Raw genomic sequence first — 26,479 nt, forward strand, 5'->3', positions numbered from 1 at the left:
TAAATTTAACAGTACACCTCCAGCTGACTTCAAGCCAGCAGCTGCTTCCCAGACAATTAAATTTAAGGTCATTAATACAGAAACATAGAATTGCTTGTGTTAGAAGGGATCTTGAAGATCATTGCGTTCCACCTCCCCTGCTCTGGACAAGGACACCTACCAACAAGACCAAGTCGCTCAAAGCCCCATCCAACCTGGCTTTGAACATTTCCAGGGATGGGGCATCCACAGCTTTTCCGGACAACCTGTTCCAGTGCCTCACCACCATCACAGTTGAGAATTTCTTCCTAACATCCAACCTAAACCTGCCATCTGTCAGTGTAAAGCCATTCCCCCTTGTCCAGTCACTACATGCCCTTGTGAAAAGCTCCTCTCCAGTTGAGAGATGTATAATACATTCATGTTGTATTCAGATATTGCAAATAGAGATGGAGCAGCAGCTTTGTAGTCTGGAATACATTAAGACTGTGTCCTCAGTTATCACCTTGGCATAGCTGGTACTGACTGAAGAGACTATAGATTGGTGTTGCACACCTACCTGGTTCTTAAACTAACTCTTCTTTAAGGCTCAAAATTATATACTTTTACAACAAGCACTTAATAAGCATTTATGACACCCATGTAATTGCAGCCTGAATGTAGCTATTTATTTGTACAAAAGGTCAGAGTATCATCATTAAAAGAGACCCAAAAAGACAGAAGTTGAACTTCCACATCTGACTTCTCTACTGAAGGTTTTCCAGCTGCCTTGCTCTGCGTAGAGTTTTAGTGACATGACATAATTACACATTACAAAGAACACTTTCTGTAATGAACTTAATGGCTCCTGTGGTTTCCTTTCTGCTTTCCATCTGAATGATTCTCTGCATTTGTTATAACAAACTGTTTCTGTAAATGTGTCAAACACAAGCACACTAACTCGAGTATACATGCCAAAGAAGGGAATGAGTTTTCTGCTCTGCACACACAAGAGAATTGTACAGCACCCAAGAGCTTTTTTTTTTTAATAGTATCATTACAGCTCATGGAGTGCATTTGCTTTTTCTGGAAGAGCCATGTCAAACTAAGAATGTCAACACAATGTTTTATTTCTTGTTTTTATAACAGATAGTCATCATATCATTTAAATGCTTTTTCAGTCTGCATTCGTAGTCTTGGAAAGACTGCAAGAGTATGAACATTTCTATTGCAGCCATGTTAAATATGCTACCAGTTTATTTAAATATAGTAATTACTTCTTCAGGAAAAAAAAGTTGTATTTTTATAAAAATGCATCCAAATTGAGTAGTAGATTTCAAGGCTTCATTTGTATTTTAATATCAAATAATTTCTAAAACATTCTGACCAATTAGCCCTGCAGATAAGAAACAAGAAATGTGAAAAATCCCTAGAAATCTCTTCAAATTTAGGATACTGATGACATTTAAAAAACAATTTGCCAAAATAACTTAGTGGTTTTAAAAGTAGGTCAAGTTGCATATTGCATAAATTCTAAGTCAATTTTAAAAGGTAATCTAGATTCCTAAGGGCAAGCCTTTCCACAGACTCCGTTTGGGAGACTGATTCCTCCATTCAAAAAAAAAAATTTTAAAACAAATAACAAAGGTTTTATAGGGAATTTTGATGACAAATATTAAACTCCCACAGAAACAAAACGAGCAAGCAATTTCATAAGCAGACAGTGACAATATGACAATACACTTTAGCTCTATATGGAGAGAGAGAGAGACAAGGATTCTCTCTCAAAACTGCTCCAGGGTTACACCTTTATCCTGGAGCCACCTCTTGTTTATACTACAGCACCAAGAGCACTTTCTATATAGGTACGCTACAGAGCACAAATATATAGGTATTTCACTATGTCAGCTTTTGAATTAAATCACAATTGCTATAATTATTACACAAGAAAAAGAAAAAAAGTTACCATTTTCTTTCCGTAATCTTGTTATAAATTTCTTGGGAGGTATTACTCCAACTTTTTTCTTCTGGGTGGCTATACTGTGGAAGAGATCAGCTAAGCATGTAAGGAGAGTCTCTTTTTTTCTTGGCTGACTCTTGTATGCTAAGACTTTGTCTCGAAAAGGTCGACAAAAATAAAGTGCCTGGAGAACTGAATTGCAGTAGCACGTATTCCCAAACTACAAAATAAGAGAGAGATCTGTGAGTTTGCATTGTATTATTGTAGAGAGGTAAAATTAATTCCAAGGTGTAAGAGAGTGCATAAGCAGAGGCCAACTTTCTGTAAGTTGTTTCTTCCTGACTTTTAAAGTAGAAAAATGTATTGATGTTGTACAAAGGATTACCAAGTACACCGTATGTAAATGCACAAAAAACCTAGGTTAATTTGAACAGTGTTATTTAATTTTTTTCACTTAAATTTTAACTTATTGGTAATATTTTACATCTGTTTGGGTCAAAACGTTCAAAAAATACCCCCAATGTCACAACTCCGAAAATATGCTCAGGTAAAAATATCTGTCTACCACACATCAGTCACAACAGCAACAAACATGCACAGCATGACCTTGTACTGTGAAGAAATTCAGCTGAAAATGGAGTGTGCCTCACACACTTCAGGAATTATATTCTCCAAATCTTAAGAGCTGTCATCGAAGTCCAAAATAACTACTTTAACCTGCTCCTACATTTTCAGTTCTCGTTCCAGGGTGACAAGATTTGTTCAAGGAAACTCCTAAATGCCAATGTGACATGGCCTGCTTAGGATTCAGAGCAATGGCAGTTGGTAGCTTGAAATCAAGATTGCAGGGAAAAGATAACACAGCTGGGATCTGCACACTTTGAAGGACGCAAGCCACTGGACTAAAGAGGAGAGCAGTATCAGCAAGAAAAGCACCCATAAGCAACTCTGTAGCAGGACACCCCAGGTGGGACACTCCAGATGTCCCCCTTCCTTGGACTCCTTTAGGCACCTGAGGTCACTGACACTGTCACCAACTCACCCCAGCACTGCAAACATCCCCACCACCAGACCTGTGAAGGTGTTGTGAACCATCAGTGCATAAAGCCATTCTGATTTTACACTGCCAGTCTAACTTTATGCTGCCATTCTCGAGTGAAACCTATTATCCAACACTGAGAGTGTGGGAAGAAGTTTTATGAGGCCCTCAGCAAGTAATCCAACCTTTCAGCTGCAGTCATGCAACCTGCAAATTGAAGCATGTACCTACTACACATTCTGCAAAAATGGAATAACATTCAGATTCATGTTACATAGAGATGGCAGCACATATAGTCAGCAAATCCTGAGACTTTATCATTGTGATGGGGAGACTTACAGAGCAAAGACTGCCTTTAGAGATGTTTTAAGAGCAGGTTCCTTCAATAGAGAAAAAGAACTAAAAGCTTTCACATCTTAGGAAAAACAAGGTAGTAACTAATTTTTGCTCTCTCCCAGTTAAGACAAACAAGAGCACCATGCAATTTAATTACAAAACTTGAAAATTAATTACTTTCCCCTATTTTAAACTAATGAAATACGAAGAACTACTTTCTAAATAACCAAGACACTCAAAGAATAAGTAAGAAGCATATTTTAAAAAATACTAAGATGTCATTAGGTAACCATATTCAAAAGTCATGAATTTAACATCCATTATTTTTTCTTTATTGAAGCTAGGAAAAGGCTTGTATTAGCTTCTTTGTGGTCCAAATCTGAAAACAAGTCAACAAACCTAAGAGGAAAACTGGGACTTTTGACCTTAAAGGAAGCTGATGAAATCACACAGTAGCTTCTGTCAAAATGTTTATTCTGTAAGCTAACTATTTATGAGTTTATCATTAGAAACAGCCATAAAAAGAGAACTACATTAAAGTGTTAAAAAAGTTCTTAAAATTTAATCAAATTGGAAAACTGCAAAAATTTCTACAGCAAGTGTCAAAAGATGAAAAGCAAGCAAATTAGAATTTTCATAAGATTCCAATTTTAAAAAGGAGCAGTCTGATGATAAATTAATTAGAATGGCAACCATGCGGTGAGAGACGACCAAAATATGAAGACCTCAGAACACTGAACAAAATTTAGATTAATTTAATAGGGATGTATGTTAACCTACATGGCTCTGAGTATGAAATAAAAGCAACCAGATTAAGTTCATAAAAGGCTTTCTCTCCACCAGACTCAGAAACACAGCAGGCAACAGAAGAATGCTTGAAAGCAAAGTCCTGAAGAAAATTTGATTAGTTCACGTTTGTTTTATCTCTAAAGTCTTCATCACTTCAAAACTCAAAATATTTTTAAAATAAATGCTTCCAGTCATTAAAAAAATTAAAATGGCACCTGTACTAAACAAAAAGTGGGAGATGGTTGGGAGGTTTCTAGACTATGCAAATACTCAATTTGATAAATGAACAAATGCTGGTCTTACCACCATTATTACTTCAGTTCCCATCTTTAGAGAAACGCCCAACACTTTGCTCCAGTCTCCCCACGCTCCCACCACCCACTCAACACCTATACTCTGCTTTCTAATCCTGGCTCCTCAGCACTGGGCTGTGCTGCCAAGAGACACCTTTTCCTCCTCCCCACCTCAGCCAGCACTGCCTCAGAGCCACAACACCTGGGAGTGAGTGCCAGCCCTGCACTGTGGAACTTCACACTTGTCCAGCCTGCCTCAGAGCAGCAGCAGAAAATATAAGAAAGACCTTGTTGGGACCATCTTACACTGTCCATGACTAAGAGATGAAAAAAAAAAACAAAAAAAAACCAAACCAAAAAACAACCCACGTTTTTTTCTTTTTATCAGTTCATACACTACTTCTGCTCTAAATTCCGAGAAATCAGATTGTTTCCTTTCACAAAAATACTGCATTCACTATGTTTTACACACACACACACACACCTTTTCTTCTTTTTCTTTTAAATTCTGAAAGCAAAGTTACAACACCCAAACTTATGTGGTAAAATGAGACAGTAGGCGAAACAAAAACACTGTGCAAGAAAAACACTGCACACCCATGAACACTTAATAGCTTACTCTTCTGATGCACATACAACTGGGAACAAATGTGCTTGCTGAATCCCATTCAACAAAGAGATTTACAAGAACTTAGACCTGTTTGGAACACTGCATTGGAGCAGCTCTAGGGCTCCTCCCAGCTCTGATGCACTGGCAGCTCTAACAACTTTTCATTATTGCAATGGGCCATTCCAGTGAATAGGATCTCTCCAAAACACATGGATCCACTGCAAGAGACTGAATAACCAAACCTTCTACTCTAGAAATCTGGTAAACTGCTTAAGAGTTTCCAGAGCAGCTCTCCGAGATTAAAAATCTTATTTCATCCTCACTGGATAAAATGATTGATTTAATTTGTGAAGCACATAGATTTGAATAGTTTCCATTACTGCACTGAAGAGTGAAAGAAGAGTCATAAGCAAACTTGATGTTCCTGGTTGTCCATATGCACGGGACATACTCCCAACGCTTTCATCTTACCACATATCTTATATATTTCCTGCTGATTCACTGAACGATACTGTCCCTTCAAGTCTAAGCTGAATTTTCCATTCTCATCAACCATCTGGCCTTCCTTGTTTCCCATAAATGGCCTTGCTTAAGGTCTTCTTTTACCTCTCAAATTGCTCTTTCAGCACATCCTCTGAACAAACCCTGGATTCTACCACAAAGCTGGAAAAGACCTAAGACAGTGCTTTTGCCTCCTTTTATGCTACCTCTGGATAAGCTGACAGATCTCTATTTCAGGATTGTCATCTTTATCTAAAATGCTTTTCCGTATTCCAGACACCTCAAATGGCCATCTCTCACACAGTTAGAAGAAAGCTACTGACTTCAACGTTATTTCCCTTTTTCGCATTACTGTGGAGAAAGTTAGGAGGAACAAAATCAATAAACAAATTAGAAAAACTTAGCAGTAAATGTTAATGAACCCCTAGGAGATTCACTTCTTGTAATTGCTACAAAAAAATTAGAGAAATCAATGAAGGCAAAAATTGTGATTTGTATTGCTTCTCAATCTAATAGCACTAATTTATTATCTAATTATCTAGTATTTCTTTTCATTATCATTATGTCTGTCATTCTTTCTAGTCATTGGCCATAGTTTATTACTTTCACTTTCCCTGGCAGATTTACATGCTACAAGTTTATTACACATTTATGGTGTATACGTGCTGTGTTAGTAAACACAACCTGCAGAATAGATCTGAAAACCATTCAGGCATCAACATCACTGAATTTCCTTAGCCAACCACTGCACCTGAAAACCAGCACCAGTGTGCCATAAAGGTAATGAGATCCATTTTATTATTTGTTACAATTCCAAGAATTTTAGTCCATAAAATTTTATTGTTTGAAGCTAAAATAAGAAAAATTCCTGTAGTACACAGAAAATTAAAAGCACTCTGATATATTGTAGCTGCCTATCTCATGTGCATGGTTGAGGGCAACGACAGATATCCTCTCAAATTTCTACTTCCTGTCGAGTACGAAAAGCCAGAGTTTGTTGATCTTCATGGCACATTAGGAAGATTACCCTTCTCTTAAGGGTGCAAACTATGTAATACTTCACAATTAGGTGTACAATACACTTTCACTGTTAAGTCTTAAATCCTCTCAGGACTTGAACAAGAAATTAGGAAAAGAGTTTACTTGTCAACAGAGCAACAGATTTGCGAAAAGCTGTCATTGGAAAAATGGAAAGGCTAAGCTCAGCTGCAGAAGTGACAGGTATTAACAGTGAAACTGCTGCATTCCCTCTTCCAAGAGAAGTAACATGGCATTCGCATTCAGAGGGTATTTCAGCTTTCATGAGAAAGGAAAAGAAATCACTTGAACTTAAGTGGTGGTGTTTTGAGATGCACGGAAGTCAGGTAATCAGTGTTTACTGACTCCACAGTGCAGGCTCAGACTGCAGACTCTCAGTGCTAAGCACCTGGAGGTAGAGACAAGTTACAGTACCACGACAACATTCAAATAATCAGTTTCATTAAGAAAAGCAAGACAATAGCTCCTGTTAAATCAACCTGCTTTAACTATGTAGTTTCTGCAGCCAAATAAAGAGAATAATTTAATATTTCACGTCATTATAATGCAATTTCTAACAAGAGATACTTTTGATCAGTAATATCAGAAATTAAAGTTTAAATCATTCCTTAAAACTAATTATTGATTCAAACAATCCAATATATTTTTTTCTGCTTTCCTCTTTGGACTGTATTTTTTTTAATCTTAATATAAATAGCAGATATAAATACTACATAGCACCATAGTCTTTCAAAAGTTTTTTTTTAAATGTATTTATGTTACTTTATTGGCATATTATGAACAAGCAGCTACATGTTTTAAATAGATTTCTTTAAGACTTACCCATTTTAATAACATGAAAGTGATGTAAAAATTACCCTACAACTAATAAAATGAAATACAAGTATTCAATAGAGAGCCCATTTCAACAATTCAGTGCCATATTTCAACAGATACACTAAATATTGAAACACATTTCAACAGAATAAATATTCAGTGATTATATCTTTCTGAATGTTAAGTATTCACTCATCCCAGTCTTGTAGTTTAACCAACCCACTCATGTCCTTTCAAAGCAGTAAGTTACGGTCTGAAACTCACATTAACCAAACCAAAATAGTGCTCATTGACTGGAAATTGTTCCGGACCAATCTCTTTCTCCAAAGCTGAGGCATTGGCGCCCTAGAAAAAAAAATCAAAAGCAGCAAAATATTAGTGTGGCAACAGTGAAAGTAGCTGAGGGAAAAAAGAGTTTTTCAGCATGGATAAACAATCAAAACCAATTAGCCATCCATAAAAAATCCTGCAAAACACCTGATTACAACTAAAAATTACCTTAGAGATGTTTCCAAATATGTGCTGTTCAAAAGCATCTCAAAGTTACACAACTTTCATGTCTTTTTATGCAATTACACTGTTTTGATGTTCTGTACTTATTATTTCCAGAGTGGAATTACTTCAAGAACATTTGAACTAATACAGGATGCAAAGCAGGTCATACAAGGCTAACTGGTGGGCTCCTTCGAACAAGTGTAATTTTCATACTGTAAAGCACATTCCCGAGAAAGTTAAGAGATGCAGATTGTTCATAGGAAGCAAAAAGACTGGTCTGTTTCACTTACAGTGAAAATGTAAGTTGTTCAAAGTGCTTTGCTAAATACCTTGAACTTTGTAAAAACAAAAAAGAAAATGCAGTACAGCTAGTGATGGTGCACATCACAAATGCTGCAGCCTTTGCCCAAAAAAATCTGTTCCTCAAAAAGAAGTCAGAGAATGTTACTTTGGTTACTCTGTGGCTGTTGACTGAACTGGTGTAGTAAACACTGGGTTTCAAAGAAAAGTGTAGTTTTCTTTTTTATTTAGAGACAGAAAAACTTGTATGCTGGAAAATTCAGGGAAGAAAAAAACCCTCGCTTTGGATGAGCTCTTGCACTGACTGCTTTCAGCGAAAGGGAAATGTATACAACTTTTTGCACTCAACAAAACTGATATCTATCTATCTATCTATCTATCTATCTATCTATCTCCTCAATGAGACTAATACATAAGCAGGAATATTCCAGCAGGTCTAAGTGCAGCTAAAATAGAGCATAATATACAGCAAAGAACCTTAAAACCAGGTGCAACTCCATCCCAACAAGTTCATTCTTTACACCAAAGATACAGCAAATAGCCATTATGTAGGATATTACAACAATTAAACTAAATCAAAATCACAGACTGCACTAAAAACAGCACACAGGATTGCACAGATTAATTACAGACAGGGAGGAGTAGAGCAGAATGAATATTAGAACTGTATCAAAATGTATACAATTACAATGAACTTATGATGTGGCATCAGTCATGGTACGACCACGGTACTGCAGAACTTTACAGAAACTACCTTAGCAGCTCTGAAACTGGAAGCACATGCTCAAAGGCCCATTAGGAGGGAGCAACTTTGATCAGAATAGGGCAAAAGATAGGAAAACTCCACGCTTGACACACCACAGCTCTGCTCCATTCACAGCACAGCCCCAGCTGCCTTCATCAGTCACATCCCCTCCAATTACCCAGTTTGCTAAGCCTCTCCGTTACTGGGGATCTAGCTGCAGGGCTTATTACTTTAGAAGGTGTTCTCAAATGGAGATTATTGTGGTGAGGAAAGGGGGTATAAACCCTCATTTAAGATTAAAGCCCTCTGTGACTCTGAAATTTAATTTTGCAGCATTACTTAAATGCACCCACAAGCTCTGTCAAGGTGAGTATTACAAATAAACTAGAAAAAAGAAGGAACTGTGGGAGCCTTTCATACTATTGTTAAAATCTTTACTTTTTTAAAAATAAATTCAAGAGCAGGTTTAAGGAAATTCTTTCTCTTTTCAAAGCTAGGGTGGAGCAGTTGCTTTATTCCATCTTTGAAAGGAAAATATTATGACATAAACATTGATGTTTCTGTTTGTATAGACCTGAACACTGTATTTAGTTTTCTAGCTCTAAGAACCGGCTTGGCAATAAGAATGACATGCTGAGATACTACAAGATCGTCACAGTTTTCTGATTATTCAAACATGCTTCATTCAAGGCTCAGACTTTCACATAGTTTCAAACCATGGCATCATCTGCGTCTAAATGCAGCTCTATATGAAGGTTAGTACAAACCAGCATGGATGTTTCACACCAATATAAAACCCCTCGGGCTACTCAGACTTCCCTCTACAGCTCTGTTTTTGTCTGTCATAAAGGATGCTATCTCTCCCTCCAAAGTAATCATTTATACTGTGCACAGTGTATTGGTTGCAAAGAGCAGAAACACAGGAGCAGTACGCTAAAATGCGTGTTCACAACTGACCCATAAAAGCTATTTTAAAACCTAACTATCCCTTGCTTCAAAGTGTTTCCCAGCCATGATTACAGTCCACATGATCAGTCCCACCTGACTCTTCCATTATGCAAACACAGATGCCGGGGGGAGCACTGCAGTACCACCAACTATTCTGGTACTGTATCATCTCTTGGACATGAGGACAGAAGAGGTTTCAGGCAGAAGTGGGAATGCCTCTCTTTTCAGCAGCCAAGCTGGAGTTAATGGACTTGGAAACCAGACTTGGGAAATTTCGGGCTGTGCTGTATGCTGTGGAGTAGAGGATTTATTCCTCTGCCACTTAACTGGGATTCCCAGGGAAAACCCCCAAATAAAACTCTCTTTTTTGGGGGGGTCACTTAATAACACACTCAACAGGTGTTCAGTCTCCACACTGCAACTTGGCTTTGATATTTCACAGGGGACAGAAAGGAACATCATGAACTTTGGTCAGCATATCCACCTCCAATTTCCCTTGTCCTTCTGAGAGGAAGCACACATGGTCATTATCCAGAAAAGAGAAGCAACAGAGGCACAGCAGAAGTCCAAGAAGATGATCATACTGCAATTTATATAAAAACAATAGCAATTTACCACTGCATAATGCAAGTGGTAAATATTAGTACCACTAAAAAATTAGTGCGAGTAATATTTACCACTTTTTGCATCATATCAGTGTAAAAGCTATACAGCTACACAACCAAGCACTGCCTTACAATAACCCCCTTCCACCACAGAGATAACAGGCATAGAGAGCACTCATTTCTCATAGCTGATGAAATATTACTTTACAAAGTGGAAATTTCAGCAACTAAGGTGTGTTTACAAGAACACAATATGAAAACAAGATTTGCTTTTTGTTACTGAAAATTTTCTTGGGAAAACATTAAACTATCAATGATTACACAAAAATCTTCACAAAACTAATGAAAGTTAGATGTAAAACTGAACTATTGCACATTTCATCCTTCAAAAGGATGTCATATAACCTTCATTTAATCATGCTCAAATCAGTTGAACATTAACTGCTTTATCTCCTCCATCAAGTTTTCTTAAAAAAAGCTATACTATTGGATTTATAAATTTCGCCTTAAATGCTAATTTCTTAATGAAGGGATAAGAATCTGTGTTTGCCATGGAAGTCCCTTAATTAAGTTTCCCAACTTTTATTTTTAAAAGATCTTGAGTTTTGAACAGACCAACACATTTAACACTAACTAGATGAGGGTTTTATTTGTTTAGTGGAATCAAAGCCCAGGAAATACAGTGTAAAAGGAAGGTGTATTATCTTTGAAATGTGTACAGTTGTATTTTCCTGATCTTCATGTTTTACAAATATACATTGTCCCAAAATTCTAAAATAATCTAAAAAGCCCACAGATGCCGTATGTTTCATTGAAAAAGAGAAGGGCGGGGGGATGCAGATGCATTTGTTTGTTTAGTTTTTCACTTGCTGAAACAATATCACTAAATGCCATTTATTATGGCCTTTTCTCACAGCCTCAGAGGCCACGCCGTTGTGGTGTTACATGTTGAACTAGTCCTTCTGAGACACACCATCAGCTGACACAGGGATAAGATAACTGGAGCCAATCTGTAAAACAAATCAGTTGGTGCCTAGGATCCGACATACACACCTTGGGTTTCAGAGCATTCTTGGCAGATTAGTTACAGGCTGGTTTTGTGACTGAACACCAGCTGCAGCTGAGCTATGTTGTCTGATGTAGTTTCCTCCAAAAGTCATCTAATTTGTGCACTCTAAGACCGCTCCCAAAATGCAAACCAAAGCACGGTAAATTGGGATGCCACCCCACATTAAAAATACTGTCTCAAAACATGTCAGCAAGCAGGCAAACAATTGCAGTTTTAAAGTGTCCTACCTTGTCATTAGCATCCAACCTAGCAGGCAGAATTTCCCTTACAAAGGCTTGATTCATAACCAGCCTAACGTGCTTGGAAGCTTACACATCTTATTGGCCTGGGATAGGGAGGTTTGATCTATCCCTTTCTAGAATAAAGAACAGTTGATAGCTTGGTGGGTCATCTTTTCAGTTGTTTAACAGCTTCACCCTCTATTTTGACTAAGCTGTAAATTTCCTGAGTAAAATCAGATTTTCACCTTTAAAACTAATTTCTTGTCTGAGAACTTACATTTGTCACCAGCATCCTGAAGATCCACTTCTCCGTTCACACATGCCCTATGCTAGATCCTTCCCTACAGCACTCTCCACCTCACTCAAGAAGCAAGGAACAACACTGATTAAAGGTGACTCAAATAACTAACCATGTTGCACAAGTACACGTAAGCCGAATTTTTTAAACATGACTTTACCTATAGGTAAATGAACCATACCACCACACCACACAGAACTATTCCTCTTTCTAGCGACAGAAGAGCATTGCAAGTAAAAAAGAAACTTAGTAATCAGGAATAACAATGATCCTGAACAAGTGCAAAATTAATGGAATTATTTATGATTTGCAAAAATAAATCTCAGTACAGAAGTACTCACTAGTGCTTTCACTCTTTTTTTTAATCTATTAGAAGATTCTCCCTTTTCTGTGCCACTAATGAAGATACACAGAATTTCACAGCCCAATGTACTAATTAATGCACTGTGACTGAAGGAATTCTCTGTTAAAGAGGAAATGCAGAATTCTACTCTACCAGTTACGTTTTATCAGAATATGCGAATTCATCCATTTCTGTGTATTCACAGGAATCAGGATTAAGAGTAAAAAGAACAGCTATCTTAAATCAGCTCATATTTGTTGCTTCAATTGCAACCAAAACTGAAACACAATTCTTTTGATACTGTTTCTTGCCAGGAAGTAGCAGTGAAATGTGAATGGGATTCAATAATCCTTGTTGTTCATTTCTTTGCAAAAGAACATGCATTATTAATACATTAAATATTTGGATAGTTTCAGTTAATGCTTTTTAAGTACTTCTAAATAGTCTTATTTTATTAACCAGTTTAAGACATAGTCCTGCATACTCTTATCATGGACAGCTAAGACAAAAGATTTTTTGAGTTTGAAGTAAAAACACCTCTGCCTGGGTAAGGAAAATTATACCAAAGCACAAAATTAATTTCTCTTCACATTTGGTATGTCTACCAAACCCATCTTTTCGCGCCCCACTGAACATTCACAATGTGTTTACCTTCACAGCAACTGGATATAGTCACACTTCCTTGTATATGACAAGTTTATGATGGTGTATCCTTTTGAAGACTGAAGTGAAAGACAAGATAGTATTTCAGAAAAATTAGACTCACATAACTACCCAAAATGCAGGGCGAGTGGGGAAAACACATTTACTCAATCGTTTTTGATAAACTGCATCCTGTGGTGTGGTTCAGATGCTTTTATTACTTACATAACTCCAGTTTCAGAAAACAAATACATTGCTTTTACAACTTCCCATTTTCATGGAATCATTAATAAAAAGAATTTGAGTTTATAAAAGACGGCAAAAATGTTTATTCTGGTCTACTTAAGTTAACGCAACCTTCTGGTTTTACACTGCAGAAAAGATCTAGATCCTTTTTTTCCTCAACTGAAAGATCAGATAGATCTTACTGAAATAAACCATTCGTTAAAAGCATTTTACTTTGGAAATCTTCCCAATCTATGAAAACACAAGTTACGCCTTACACAGGGCTTTTACACACCTCTTCCCCTCAAGAAATTTGAAGAGAAAAGCCCCTTTTGCCACATTTTTACAGAATCATCCCTAGAAGTTTTAATGCAAATTAGTTACTTCAGGAATGTAAAAAGTAAATACAAAGACTGACCAACCTAAATATTCAAATGTTGCCTAGTAATGGAATCAGTTGTTCCCACTGACACAGCTAAAAATTCTGCTGTCAAGACCAGAGTCCAAATTCGTATTTCATTGTTTCTTTGTGCTTAGAACGTGCAAGATGAATACACACACGTGTGCAGGTAAAAAGAAAATGGAACACTGACATAAATAAAATCATCCAAATAAGTAATATGTCATCTAAATAACCCCCTGTGCTGGTATAAATACTGCTTTACAACCACATAATTTTAAGAATTTTTCTTTGTGTTTCGTATTTGACAATTCTTCTATATTAGAGTCAAATTCCTATTTTGATGAAAACTGAAAACAAATTTGTCTAAATGAATTAGTATACTAAACAGTGCCACAAACCCAGTATTCTAAGACCAAATAGAAATATTCATCTTTTATTACCATATTGTAGCATATTACAGCTAGAAAAATGATGATGGCAAATGTTTGAATCTTAGTGTCACGTTTATCATCGCCAGTGTCTCCTGACAAGAACTCCAACAGACGAGTGAACCTCCTCACTGTGGTGTAAGTTCCTACCCCAACTGCCTAACAAATACTTCTCCAAAATCTCCTGTGCTTGCAACAGAGCCACCACGGCAGAACATGTGCCTGAACACTCCAGTCCACGGAGCACGGCAGATCCAGGTCATGGTGCCAGAGTGAAATGCAGTGGCTGAGACACAGCACATGTTCCTTCTTGCCAACTGTGCTACGTGAACAAGTCAGACAGCTGGATAAAGGAATGCCACAACACTGCTGTTTCTTCCATGTTACTTTAGTCCTTTCCTTCTCTGCTGGGTTTTTTTCTGTCACCTCCTCATTTTGAAGATGTTTTCCTGTAACTTTTCTTACCTAGCTGTAATTCAATTCTCGCTTCTTCCACCATGGGTCCTCTGCATACTTTCCTGTGGAATCGGTTAACCTGATCATCAATTAATGTTTAAGTATTACAATTTGTGCTTCAGAAGAGACAGTGCAATTAGAAGGAACAGGATTGAGTACATCATAGCCATTGCTGGTTGGGTGCAGACTCTGGCAAACATCAACGTACATTAAGTGCAGATTTCACAATCAGGTTTGAAACCTTACTGTAAACTAATAATTCCAGGAGCAGTAAGAAAGTTCATAAACGCACACCCCTCTCCCACCTAGTGAGCAAATTTTCCTGGCTTTGGGAGTTTTTATAAAGCCTCTCTGCTATGACACTCAAGGGAGGTGCATTTAACCTTTCCTCAGCTGGGCACTTCCAGGGTCTGATTCCTCCAGGATGCCTTTGCCCACACATGCTTGTTTGAACTCAAGTACCTCTGAAACGTCTTCACCCTTGTGAAATGTGACAGAAACGGGCAAAAGGGTGCTCCTGACAGTGCCCCTGGAGACGAGGCAGGCAGGAAAAGGACAATAGCCAGCCATTCAGCGGGACTCTTAATCCTTTCAAAAACAGAACAAAAGTTCGGATTGTAAGATAAGCGGAAGGGAAGTTCTCATGCAGAACACACTGTTACATCACGGAATCAACATCTAACCACAGACTATGCATTTGATGTGAGTGCTGGGGGGCTGAAACAATCACTGAAGACATTCAGTGACAGACCTTGTAAGCACGATGCAGAGCTAGCAGACAGAGAAGGGAATGCATAGAAAAACACCCAAATCACGAAGATTTTGATGTCTAATGCTACAGCTTCTAGATTAACATAGTTTTAAAATATCATCACACTTTTTCAGGTTGTGCCAACATCATCAACCACTTTCTAGAAGAAACACTGAAAACAAGTACTGCTACCATTACAACTTCCTTGTGTATGTCTGAGACTGGCATCTTGGAGGCTTTTCATAGCTTTTAAGATACAAATGTACTTTTTATCTTCTCTTTGCTTCAGCTACTCGAAGACTTGATGCCTTTTAACTGTTGGCAAGTGTTTCCTGGATTCTAGACAACAGAAGCAGAAGTACTAGATGCAATCTGTGAGTGTATCGTGGGGCACATCTTCATTGCAGTTAGCCTAGGTTACTTTATCCCTCCTCAGCCAGGCATAAAAATCCCACACAGTTCAGTCAAGTAAGACTTCGAATGCAGTTTTACTCATGGATGAGGGTAAAGACCAAGTTCTACTTCTACTGCAAAGACTTTAAAAATAATTTTAAAAAGTAGACCACACAATTTTAACCTCATCCATTTTGCAACAGTGGCTAAAGCACTCAAGGGCAAAGGCATTTTCAGTGTTTTTCCACAATCTCCAGCCTTTGTAATTAAGACTTACTACAGCACAAGGAAGCATATGATTGGTGATATAGAGCAAAGAATTTGAAGGAAGCTGAAAGGTGATACAACAGCAGGACACATTACTGCAGAAAGAGCTCTGTTAACATTGGTAGGAACGCTGGGATACAGATCAGTGAGCTAATGCAACACGTACAAAGGTACCAACCAACACAGACAGGATGTCCTCTTGGGGTATCATCCCCAAAAGGTTGACTGGGGATGATTTGTTTGACAGACAATCTAAACATACTGGTTATCACTCTTCACTGTACCCACACAACCTGCCTATACTGTAAAACGTAATATACTGCTTTATGGTATTTGGGGCTTGAACAACAAGGATAAGACAAATAAAATATAAACGGGTCAGCAGGAGCAAAACTTGAATTCGGATTAAAAAAAAAAGAAGTCATGAAACGCAGAACTACAACGGAAGAGTTTCTTCAATATAGTTCTAGACTGCTCTGTTACACATAAGTGCACATGCATGCTAGGTTTGTGTAGGCACAAAATGTCTCTTGAGAAAAATTGCCTGTTACTGCTTTTGTACTAAGTAATCACAAAAAGACACAGAACAGTCTGAGAGTTCTTGTAAGAGCCATGGGAAAAGGCAAGAAAAACTTGTAAGAATTCTAAGGAAGTTGTCTGGCACCTTATCCAAGCGTGTTGACATGAAGGAGCATTGCCAGAAAAAAACAGCATTACTCAGCAGTTATAATCCTCTTCAATTTTGTAAAACATATGCTTAAACGTAAGTATTTGACTCTTGTTAGAATTAAAAAGATCTGCCTCACCTCAACCACACGGTTCTACAACACCACAGTAAATACCAAGTGCTCCTTCACACTATCTTTACAGATATACTTTTAAGCACAATCTTACATTAACTGCTAAAAACCTTTTGCAGCTGCTATCCTATGCTAGGTGCCCCGTATCACAGTACTATTAAAGCTCATGGATCTGAAAGGCCGAGCAAAAATCTTATGCCTGGAGTTTATCCACCTCAGTGCACATGACAGTGACTGGACAGATAGTATCTAATTGCCATAAGAATTTCAGCTTTATGGATACAGACACTTCAGTTAGTAATAAGATTTTTAGTTGAAAATTTTGTTTCAGGACTGACCTAAATCTCAGTGACATATCATCATTTCTAATATACATACATACAGAATAATCTGAAACCATCTGCTTTTCCAGTCCAGACCTATGGTTTGTATGCAGTCCAGAAGCAGAGCAGTGAGGCCTCACACTTGACCCAAATCAAGAGGCCAGCACTGAATTTATGTTGACACAAAGGCCAGCAGCCAACTCTGGGTGAAAAGATGTCAGTTAGAACTGCAATAAAAGATTGCCCTGGCTCAGGGAACAATCACACTGATTCCTCAGCAACCTAAAACCTGCCTTCAGAGAATGGAAACTCCTGAAGCACAAGGTACATGTCTTACAAATCTGGCCACATAAAGATGTCAGGATGACACCTGATAAATATACAGCTGATAAATTCAACAAGTCAGACTCTTCCAATTCCAAACTAAAAGATGTCATCTCCCATGTCAAAAAACCCCCATAATTCCAGTGACTAAACACCGCCTGAGCAATCCCATCCTATGGGCTGAGATATTCACTCAAAATTCTCACAGGCCACCTCTGAAATATCTCTTTGAGACATTAAATCCTCTTTGCAGCAAGATTTATGAAAACCATAAATCAGTTTCCAATAATATGAAACGTAAGCATTTCCCACTGTTTGATGTCATGAGACACTATAATGGCAATTCAGCAAATTAACAGAGTAGATGACAGAGCGTGTTCTTCCCCTTATGCATCTCTTCCCTTCCCCTGTGGAAACAGATTTGGTAACAAGAACTTCCACACGGCGATGGAATAGGTAGAAGAGAGCACAAACGTAAGAACTTCTGCTATGAACCATCAGCACATCTTCTCCTCGACAAGCAGTAACGTCTCCTGACTAAGGGGTATTTCCTTCCTTAAATTCATCACTCCCCCATCAGCGAATCCACAGAGCTCCTCACCCCTCTTTAAAACAACCCAAGAGAGCCTTATCACATCTGTGCTTCTGCTTACGGCTCTAATTTCATCACGAGAGAGAGTAAAGAGAAAGCAATCCCAGGGAGCAGGCTCCTATCGGGACCTGGATCGACGCACACCAGTCAGATCGCACGGGCGGGATGGCATGGGATGCCCGCACGTGTCAGGGCAACCCGGGTGGGCGATTCCAGCCTAAGCACAGAAGCGCTGCACTCGGAAGGAGAGCAGGGACGCTACGGAGTGTGCCGGGAGAAGGAGGGCGCTTCCAGAAACCCGACCGTAACCACCACACGCCTGCAATAGGCAGCCCCGCACCGGAGGCGATGCCCTGGAACGCTGCCCCCGCTTTCGCAAATTCTGGGAAGGCTGTGCTCGGTCCCCCCGGGCTCCAACCCCGTCCGCAGCCGGGACCCCGCTTCTCCCAGCCCAACCCCCTCGGCGCCCGCATCCAGGTTGAGTCTCCCAAAGCCGATTAACCCCACTCCGCTCCCGCCCCGCGCCCCCGCCCGGCCTCCCCCGCATCCCGCCCCCGCACCGCCGCCACCGCCCGCGTCCCACCCCCGGGGAGCCGGCACAGCCCCGGCCCCTCGCTCACCATGGTACAGATGGAGGCGATTTTGGAGACTGTCATTAGGATTTCCATCCGCCCAGCGCCATCTTCCGCCCAATCACAGCGCCGAGCCGAGCGGAGCCGGGCCGGGCCGGGCGGGAGCAGGAGGGGAAGGGAAGGAGGGAGGCAGGGAAGGAAGGCAGGCAGGGAAGGAAGGCAGGCAGGCAGGCGGCGGGGGCAGCCCCCCGCCCCCGCCGGCGCGGGGCCCCCGCGGCCGGGCGCGCAGCTCCCACCGGCGCCGCGCAGCCCCGCTCCCGCCGCCCGCGCCCGCCGGCTCCCAGCGATCCCGCCCCGCCCGGCCCCAGCACCGGCCCCGCCTCCCGCCGGGTCAGCGCCCGGCTCCCGCCCGCCCTCCGCCCCGCCCCGCCCCGCCCCGCCCCGCCCGCGCCGGCCATGCTCCGCCGGGCGCGACCCGCGCCCCGGGAGGCGCTGGGGAGTCGACGGGTCCGTCGGGGGCTCGAGAATTTAGACAGAGTTATTGAATCGTCAGGGTTGGAAGAGATCCCTAAGGTCTTCAGTCCAGCCGTCCGCCCAGCACTGTGACCCCTAAAGCAGAACGCCGGATCGAGATGCCTCTTAAAACACCTCCAGGAATAGCGACTCCACCGCCTGCTTGGGCAACCTATTCCAACGCCTGACCACAGAATCACAGGATGGGTCAGGCTGGACAGGACCGCAGTGACCCAGCCTCAGACATCTGGGGAAATAAAGCTGATGTGTAGAGTAGTCATACCAGGTAACTGAGGGACCTACTTGAGAAAGAGCTTCACCATGTTGTTTGTCTGCAGATTGTAAGAAGAATCTGGATGACTTGTTCAAGATGTTGATACCTGCACTAAAGAAGCACAAAGATATCCGCCTGTCTTTTTTCAGACCTAGGAAAAATCTACTAGATCAAGATGCATTATTATTAACAACAATGTCAGTGCACACGAGGTCTTGATCACAAATACATCTATTCACTGTAAAAAATGTATTTTAATATCTATAACATTAAATCATTACAATTTCTATGATCTTCAGAAGTAAATGTTCTCCAGCAACTAAGTTAATGAAATAGTAATTTTTCCTTCAGCTGAAACATAAAGAATATTACTTTAGAAAATATTATAAATGAACTCTACTGCAACCTGAAATATCACATAAAGCCATTTTATATGATACCTGTCATTTGGAATTGTATATTTCAAAAGTAGAGTAGCTGAGAAAATGAACACCTCTTGGATGACTACATTCTGAAACTGTTGCCACAGAAACCATGGGGGAGGACAGCATCGGGGGAATGAGAAAGAATAGAAACAAAAGTAGTGGATTGGCCATTTATGAGCAAAAAGAGCAAAAATGGGTATTTAGCAGGATAGAAATGTCAAACCTTCAGATATCCAGCAGTTCATCTACTGAAATACATTTGCTGCCAGAAACATCTCCGAAACAATTCCTTACAGTATTAATCAGACCACCACAACAGATACTCCTCTATCATCCAGAGTAGACCAAATTTCAAAACATGACATGAAAAAATACGAGGCAGTGGGGTGTCTCCCTGAAGCAGAAAAGCACAAAAAGCAATTGCACTTTTGCAGAAGCTGATACCATTATCTGGGAGATAATTCAGTTTGGAACCAATTATGTGGCATCGAGTGGAACCATACAGGCCAAAGAATACCGCAGGAAATTTTGAAAGGCACTCAACTGGAAAGTCAGAGATTGCCTAGAAGTTTCTTCCTGCCCATAAATTAGAGAAAGAAGGTATAAAACATACTTGTTGTGAAGTACTCTTTCTGTCTCTAGTTCCAAAGAAAAAAAACAAGTTATTTTGGAGCTATTTCAGTTATTATTGGATTACATTTCAAAAAGCATAGAGAATGTATGGCTGTGCTGGCCTGTATCTGGCAGGTGTGGGTAATCGTGGTTGGAGACTAAGCAGAGCAGCTGAGAAAATGCTAAATTAGTAACATACAGAGAGACTGATTTTGTTCTGTGTAAACTGTGTTGCTGACTTATAAGCAAACTGAACTCACGCCACATAGAATGAGGGGAAATACAGAAACACTTTCTATACGATCAACCATTAAACTAGAGTAAAATATAAGGAAATGAGGGATAGAATTGAAAATCATCCCATAATTGTCATCATCAAGTCCTTTGGGGCAACTGGAATTATTAAAAAATTAGGTATATTTGGTGAGCCAAGGAAAAATAGAGTAGGCAGACCAGGACTCTGCATGTGTTTGTGTATGCTTGAGGCTACAGAGTTTTGAAAACAGAATGACTGTAATTCATGTAGATCAGCACGGTAACTGACCCGGTCTAAGAAAAGATATCAGTCATGTCTTGTATGAGTAAAGGCAACCAGAGTAAAGGCAACCAGAGCATCTTTGCCAACTGGCCAGCCAATCTGCTGAGGAGAACTTTAATAAGAAATAAGGAAGTTTCTTGATCGCGGGTTTGGGGATAATTTTAGCCTGTCTGACACCTGCTGCAAGTATAACACATTAGGATGCAAGCAATCAAGGAGATTTCTGGAAGGCATCAAGGATAACTTCTTAATTGTGGCTGAGCCACCCAGGTATGTTTTGCAGCCGGATCAACTCTTCACTACCCAGAAGGAACTAGGGAATGTAGTAATTGATCCCTTGGTTATCAAAGCCTGGGCCATTGTGACTGAGGAGTGGAGTACATGATCCTGTGCAGGCCAAAGAAAAAGAGGGGAGATTATCAATCCTGGATTTACAGGATCAGGAAAGTTTATTCAGGAAGCTGGTATTTGGGATGCCATAAACAGCAGTACTGAAGGGTAAAGTTACTCAGGAAAGCTGGTAGGAGGGTGCTGGGATCCTAACAGCAGGAAAAACAAGTAGAGGTATTAGTATTTTCAACACTGAAAAAGCAAAGTTGATACGCTGTCAAGACAGAAAGAGTAGCTACATGGGGAACTTAATTCTGTCTGGGGATATCGTAAGATCTGCATTGTTTAGTAAATTCATCCCATTCAGATACATTATATTTCAGTATATACTCAAGTAGGGTTACTTAAAAATATAGTGAGCAGGTCACATCTGCAGAGATGAGGGGCTTTGTTATGCAGAGCAGTGACTAAAAAGAAATTTAGAGTGGGCAGGAGCCTGTCTAATGCTATGGTATAAGCAAATAAGGGAATCCTTGCCTATATAACAAGGGAACCAGGGATGTGGCAAGCAGGAAAAGACATTATTTTCCCTTCAGATGTGGCATTGAAAAGATTTTTGTGGTAATAAGCATCAGCCTCTGGTGTCTGTGTTGTCAAAAGAGTGCTGAGAAATCATTTGAGGCAGGAGAAAGTTCTCTGTATGGAGAGACTTAAAGAGCACAATCTGCTTGACTTTTCAAAAAGACTGGAAAGTGTCTACAGTGATCTTTAATCTTGCACAGTGAGAGTTATAACATGAAAAATACCTATAAACTGAAATGAAACAAAATTTAATTATAAATGGCACACATTTTTCAACAATGAAAGACATTAATGGTTGGAATATGCTGCCAAGAGAAATGGCACCTACAGTATCTCCTAAGGGCTTCACTAAAGAATGGATTCTTTTCTTACAGAGGTACATCAGTTGAACAGTTGAACAGACAGAATTATTTCCCTGTCCTGAAAATCTCTCAGCATGAAGTTGTGGTTATTGCATAGCATTTGTACTGCCACAGCATCTAAGAATACAAGTCAGAGGCCACAGCACTTTGCCTCCTCAGTCAATATGTGAGACACTAAGAGAAAACCCCATTCTATCTTCTGAAGAACTTACATTCCAAATGTACAGAGACACAGAGAAGCAAAGAGAAAATATAACAAGGGTAAACTGCTGCTGCTTAACCTGTGCCTCTCCTTGTTTCGTAATCTTGTGATTTGGCAAGCACCCAGGTTACTCTAGGGTGTGTGGGTAGGTTGACTTCAGAAACCGAAGAGTAGGCATGGTACAGGTGTGTTTGTGCCTGTATCATCCATCTGTGACTGTGGATGGTTTTGCTGAATCTGGGGCGTGTCAGGTTTTCATTAATGTTGCTTGACAAGGAAATTGTCCCACAAGTCTATTTACCCCTCCACTAACCAGGCAAACCACCAGCCAGTCGGATATTGATGCATTACCTGCATGCAGACATACCACACCTCTGGTTGGACTGGTGTACAGAGCGACTGCAAGAGCATATTATAATAGGATAATTTGGGTTGAACAGGACCTCTGGAGGTCTTCAGTTCAACTTTCTGCTCCTAGCAGAGTCAGATCTGAGGCCAGAGAAGGTTGCTTTGTGTATATGGCAGTTAGGGACATGTGCTAGTGTGGACTTGGCAATGCTGAGTAAACACTTGGATTTGATTTTAAGGATCTTTTTCCAACATAAATGGTTCTGTGTTTCTGTATACCTCCACTTGTTCCAGAAACTCTTCCATTTAGATCCAGACATTGTAGTGGGGGTGGAGGGGAGGCAGTTTTGTCCTTGCAAGAAAACCATCTGAATTTTTATACACACATACCCCAGTGAAGGTCATCCACCATTCTCATGATAGATTAACCAGACTTGCTATGGAAATGCTTCTTACTTTGTGGACAATGGGTGTTCCAGGATTTGTGCTATGAGGCAGTAGAGAGTAAGACATAAAGGAAATTTTCCCAACACCTATCTCGTGATTCCAAAAAAACCTGATGCTGCATAAATTATACAGAACTGGAACCTTAACACATTATGAAAACTGAAATTGGATCCCTCTGGAGAACTGAACAGACAACAGGAAATATATTTTGAAAATAATGTTATCAAACCATCTTGTACTGACTGACAGATAGTGAAATATCTGTATTAGTAAATTATTTTTGTAAATTACATTGAAGGTACATTTTCAGAAAATACAACCATTTTCATAACACTTGTACATGCTCTCTGGCAGCCATGACAGGGGTGGTGGTAAACTACCTAGATATGGGAGGATCTGAGCAAATAGTTAGACAAGTGATGCATTTTATTCATTGGTTCAAAAGCGTGAGTTGTCTTAGTTGCAATCATAAGCAAGATATGAACAAATTATTATCATAGGAAAGTACATAAGCTGTACAAATCATGATGTATAATTGTACTATAGATAAATATTATTTTATTTCTTAGCATTTTTTTATCAGTAGATCTCATAATATTTTACAAAGAGGCATGACAAATAATCATTACTAGACCAAATCTGTTAAGAAAATAAATTAGGCAAGAGTTCTCTGATGGGGTAAAATTTGCTCATGATTTTTCCCTTACATTCATTATAGAAGATCAAAGGTTTCCTCAGTAAGGGTGTTGAGTTTTGTTGGGTTTTGTTGGTTTGTGTTTTTGGTGGGTTAGGATTGGTTTGTTTTTTTTTTTTTTTCTTTTTAAGCAGAAGGTAATATTTGTTTCTTGGTGAGTTCACACATGGAGATACTTTGATACTTTGATTTTCACAGTTCAGCTGATACTGGGCAACTTGCCATATATGTATAGCTGGCAAACAATTAATCTGCTATACAAAGGATAACCAGCATCTGAGAGTTTAAAAGGGAAAATAAAAAATAATATGCTACTAAACTGAATAAAAATTTCTACTAATTTAAAATATACATCAGTTAAGAGAGATTTCCAATGGCCTGTAAAATGTAAGAATTTAGTTGTGTTAAAAAAACCCAGTAGATTTCTAAACTGTTATCACTGTTTGAGTCTTTAGACTTCTAAAAGTAGATGGAATTCTAACTGGAAATAAAGTTACAATTTGTAGAAAAAGAGTCCATTTCTGAAAGGGTAACTCATTTGAAAGATGTTATTGTATTCTGCAAGAGAAGTGTGCACATCTTGGGTCTCAGTGATGTTGATATAAAAAGATGTGGGCTAGGCACAAAAATAGTAACTGTGTGCTTTTTTTACACTGTTCTGAACAGAATCTTTTGAATAAATAGGGCCACAAGTATATTTAAAAAGAAGGGGAGGGGGTTAATATTGTAATGAAATGCTTCCAATAATGGAAACTTTGTAAAAATTAATGACTTTGATCTTTGACCCAGGCACTCGAGATGCCATTGTTTCAGTAACTCCAGTATCTCCTTTGTCTGAAACTTCAGGAGTCAGTGACAGCGTCTAACACTAACTTGGAAAATCCATTCTTAGAGGTAAGAAGTGCAAGATGCTTCCTCAGTCTCTGTGTTTTCTACCAGAATACCAAGCAACGCGTCCCGTTGCAGTCAGCAAGGTTTTATTTTTGTGATCTGCGCAGCAGATTCCCAAAAACAAGATTAGCTGTCATGGAATAACAACAGTGACGCACCATCTGACAACAGGCAGCCTCCAGGTGAAGAGTTTGTATCGTTACAGTCTCCCCCACTGATCAGTTCTCTACAGTACCAAGATACAAGTGAGGCTAAGGAGGAATATGTAAACCAGCATGGAGAAAGATATGCAGTAGAAAAAAATACACGATAAGAGGTAGAAAAAAAAATACTGGAAACTGCTTTGTGGAGAGAATAAATTTGTTCAACAGCATTTACTGTTAATAGCCTGTGTCTTTCATGACACTAACGGGTGGTGAATTACTTTAGTTTTAATTGAAACATATGTCACAGCAATATTTTGTGCTTCCGCTGATCTAAAGCTATTGTTCAAGTCCTTGTTGCAATCAGTTCTCAAACAATGCTCTCTTTGTCAGCAGTACAGAAGTAGAATGATTTTGATTTCTTCTCTTGCAAGATTGATACCCTGGAGAACCCACAGTTCCCCTCTCTACTTGCAGATGGTCAGTTAAATACTCCCATCTGGTTATGCTTGGGTTTTTTTCTGGTTATACTTAGTTTTTTTTCTAAAAACGAAGCAAAATAAAACCTCACAAACAAACAAAAACGGAAAAAAAAAACAAAACCAAGAAAAAATCTAAACCCACCAACCAACTACAAGTTATTGCTTGAGCAGCAGAACTGATAAAGCTCCATTTCATACAGTTTGTGCCCTGTGTCTTTATACTGCAGTAATCCAAACATCACCTCTTTGTCCCATATGGTCTCATTTCCTCCTTCCATTTCCCCTGCAATTTCATTTCCTTCTTTCTCCCTGCAGTACTTATTGCCATTTGCCCTATGGGAATTTTTCCTTGTTTTGTCCCTTCACGTGTCTCTCTCCCTTGGTTAAGTTGCAGCTACCTTGGAGCAGCTCATATGCTGATTGGCTCACATTGCTATTTTGCATATTCCATGAAGGACTCCACAGCATTTCACAAATATTAATTAATAGATCCTTAACAATAACCCTGCACCATATATATGTGCTATTATTCCTATTACATAGATGGAAAAGTTGGTCTAGTTTTTCTTTGGTTGGTCAAAGTTTGGTCAAGTTTATCATCTGTTAATTCTCTGTTTTGCTTCTCCTTGACTGACCATTTAATTTGTTCTTTTCTGGCTGCAGTTTTTGTTCAGAGCAGCTATTGTTGTCTCATTGACAGGGGTTGTCAGAGTGTAGCCAACTCTCATTATTTTAGCGCAAGCCTTGTGATATTTGATAGCTCCCTTGCAACCACAGTTCCCTGGGATCAGGTGATGAGGATTACTTGAGAAATTCACCTTATCATAACAAGTTTATACCTCAATCAGCTAGAGAGCTGGAAAATTATGCCAGGACTGAAAACGTTCAAAACAGGGTGAAAATAAACACACGTACTTTTAAAAAATATAACTGTTTTAAGGCATTTGTACCTTGTGATGTCAAGGGTTCTGTCTTGGATTCATCATTTAAGATATTGGCATGTGTAAGACTGCAGAAGCTACAGAATATTTCCCACTTTAGAAAGGAGGCAGAAAGCAAATCACTCAGTGAAGGCTAACATTTTCTGACCACAGAT

The 26,479-nt window shown here is 39.4% G+C and overlaps 1 protein-coding gene across 2 annotated transcripts in view; it reads right to left on the bottom strand.

Annotated features, from left to right (window-relative positions):
• USP12 (ubiquitin specific peptidase 12) overlaps positions 1-18,857 on the bottom strand; it is a 33,036-nt gene extending 14,179 nt beyond the window's left edge. Inside the window, exons 1-3 of one of the 2 annotated variants that reach the window (XM_066175920.1) lie at positions 18,589-18,857; positions 7,605-7,685; positions 1,925-1,998 (exon numbers count right to left, since the gene is read on the bottom strand). In XM_066175920.1, coding sequence (XP_066032017.1) covers positions 1,925-1,998; positions 7,605-7,678 — 148 coding nt within the window. In that variant the 5' untranslated portion in view covers positions 7,679-7,685; positions 18,589-18,857. Of the gene's footprint in view, positions 1-1,924; positions 2,139-7,604; positions 7,686-18,588 lie in introns of both variants that reach the window. The other variant, XM_066175919.1, reaches the window with a different exon arrangement.
• Between the last annotated feature and the right edge of the window lie 7,622 nt (positions 18,858-26,479).

Source organism: Chamaea fasciata, unplaced genomic scaffold (assembly GCF_029207755.1).
Source record: "Chamaea fasciata isolate MVZ Bird 193981 ecotype frontalis unplaced genomic scaffold, bChaFas1.0.hap1 SCAF_2, whole genome shotgun sequence".
Lineage (NCBI taxonomy): Eukaryota > Metazoa > Chordata > Aves > Passeriformes > Sylviidae > Chamaea > Chamaea fasciata.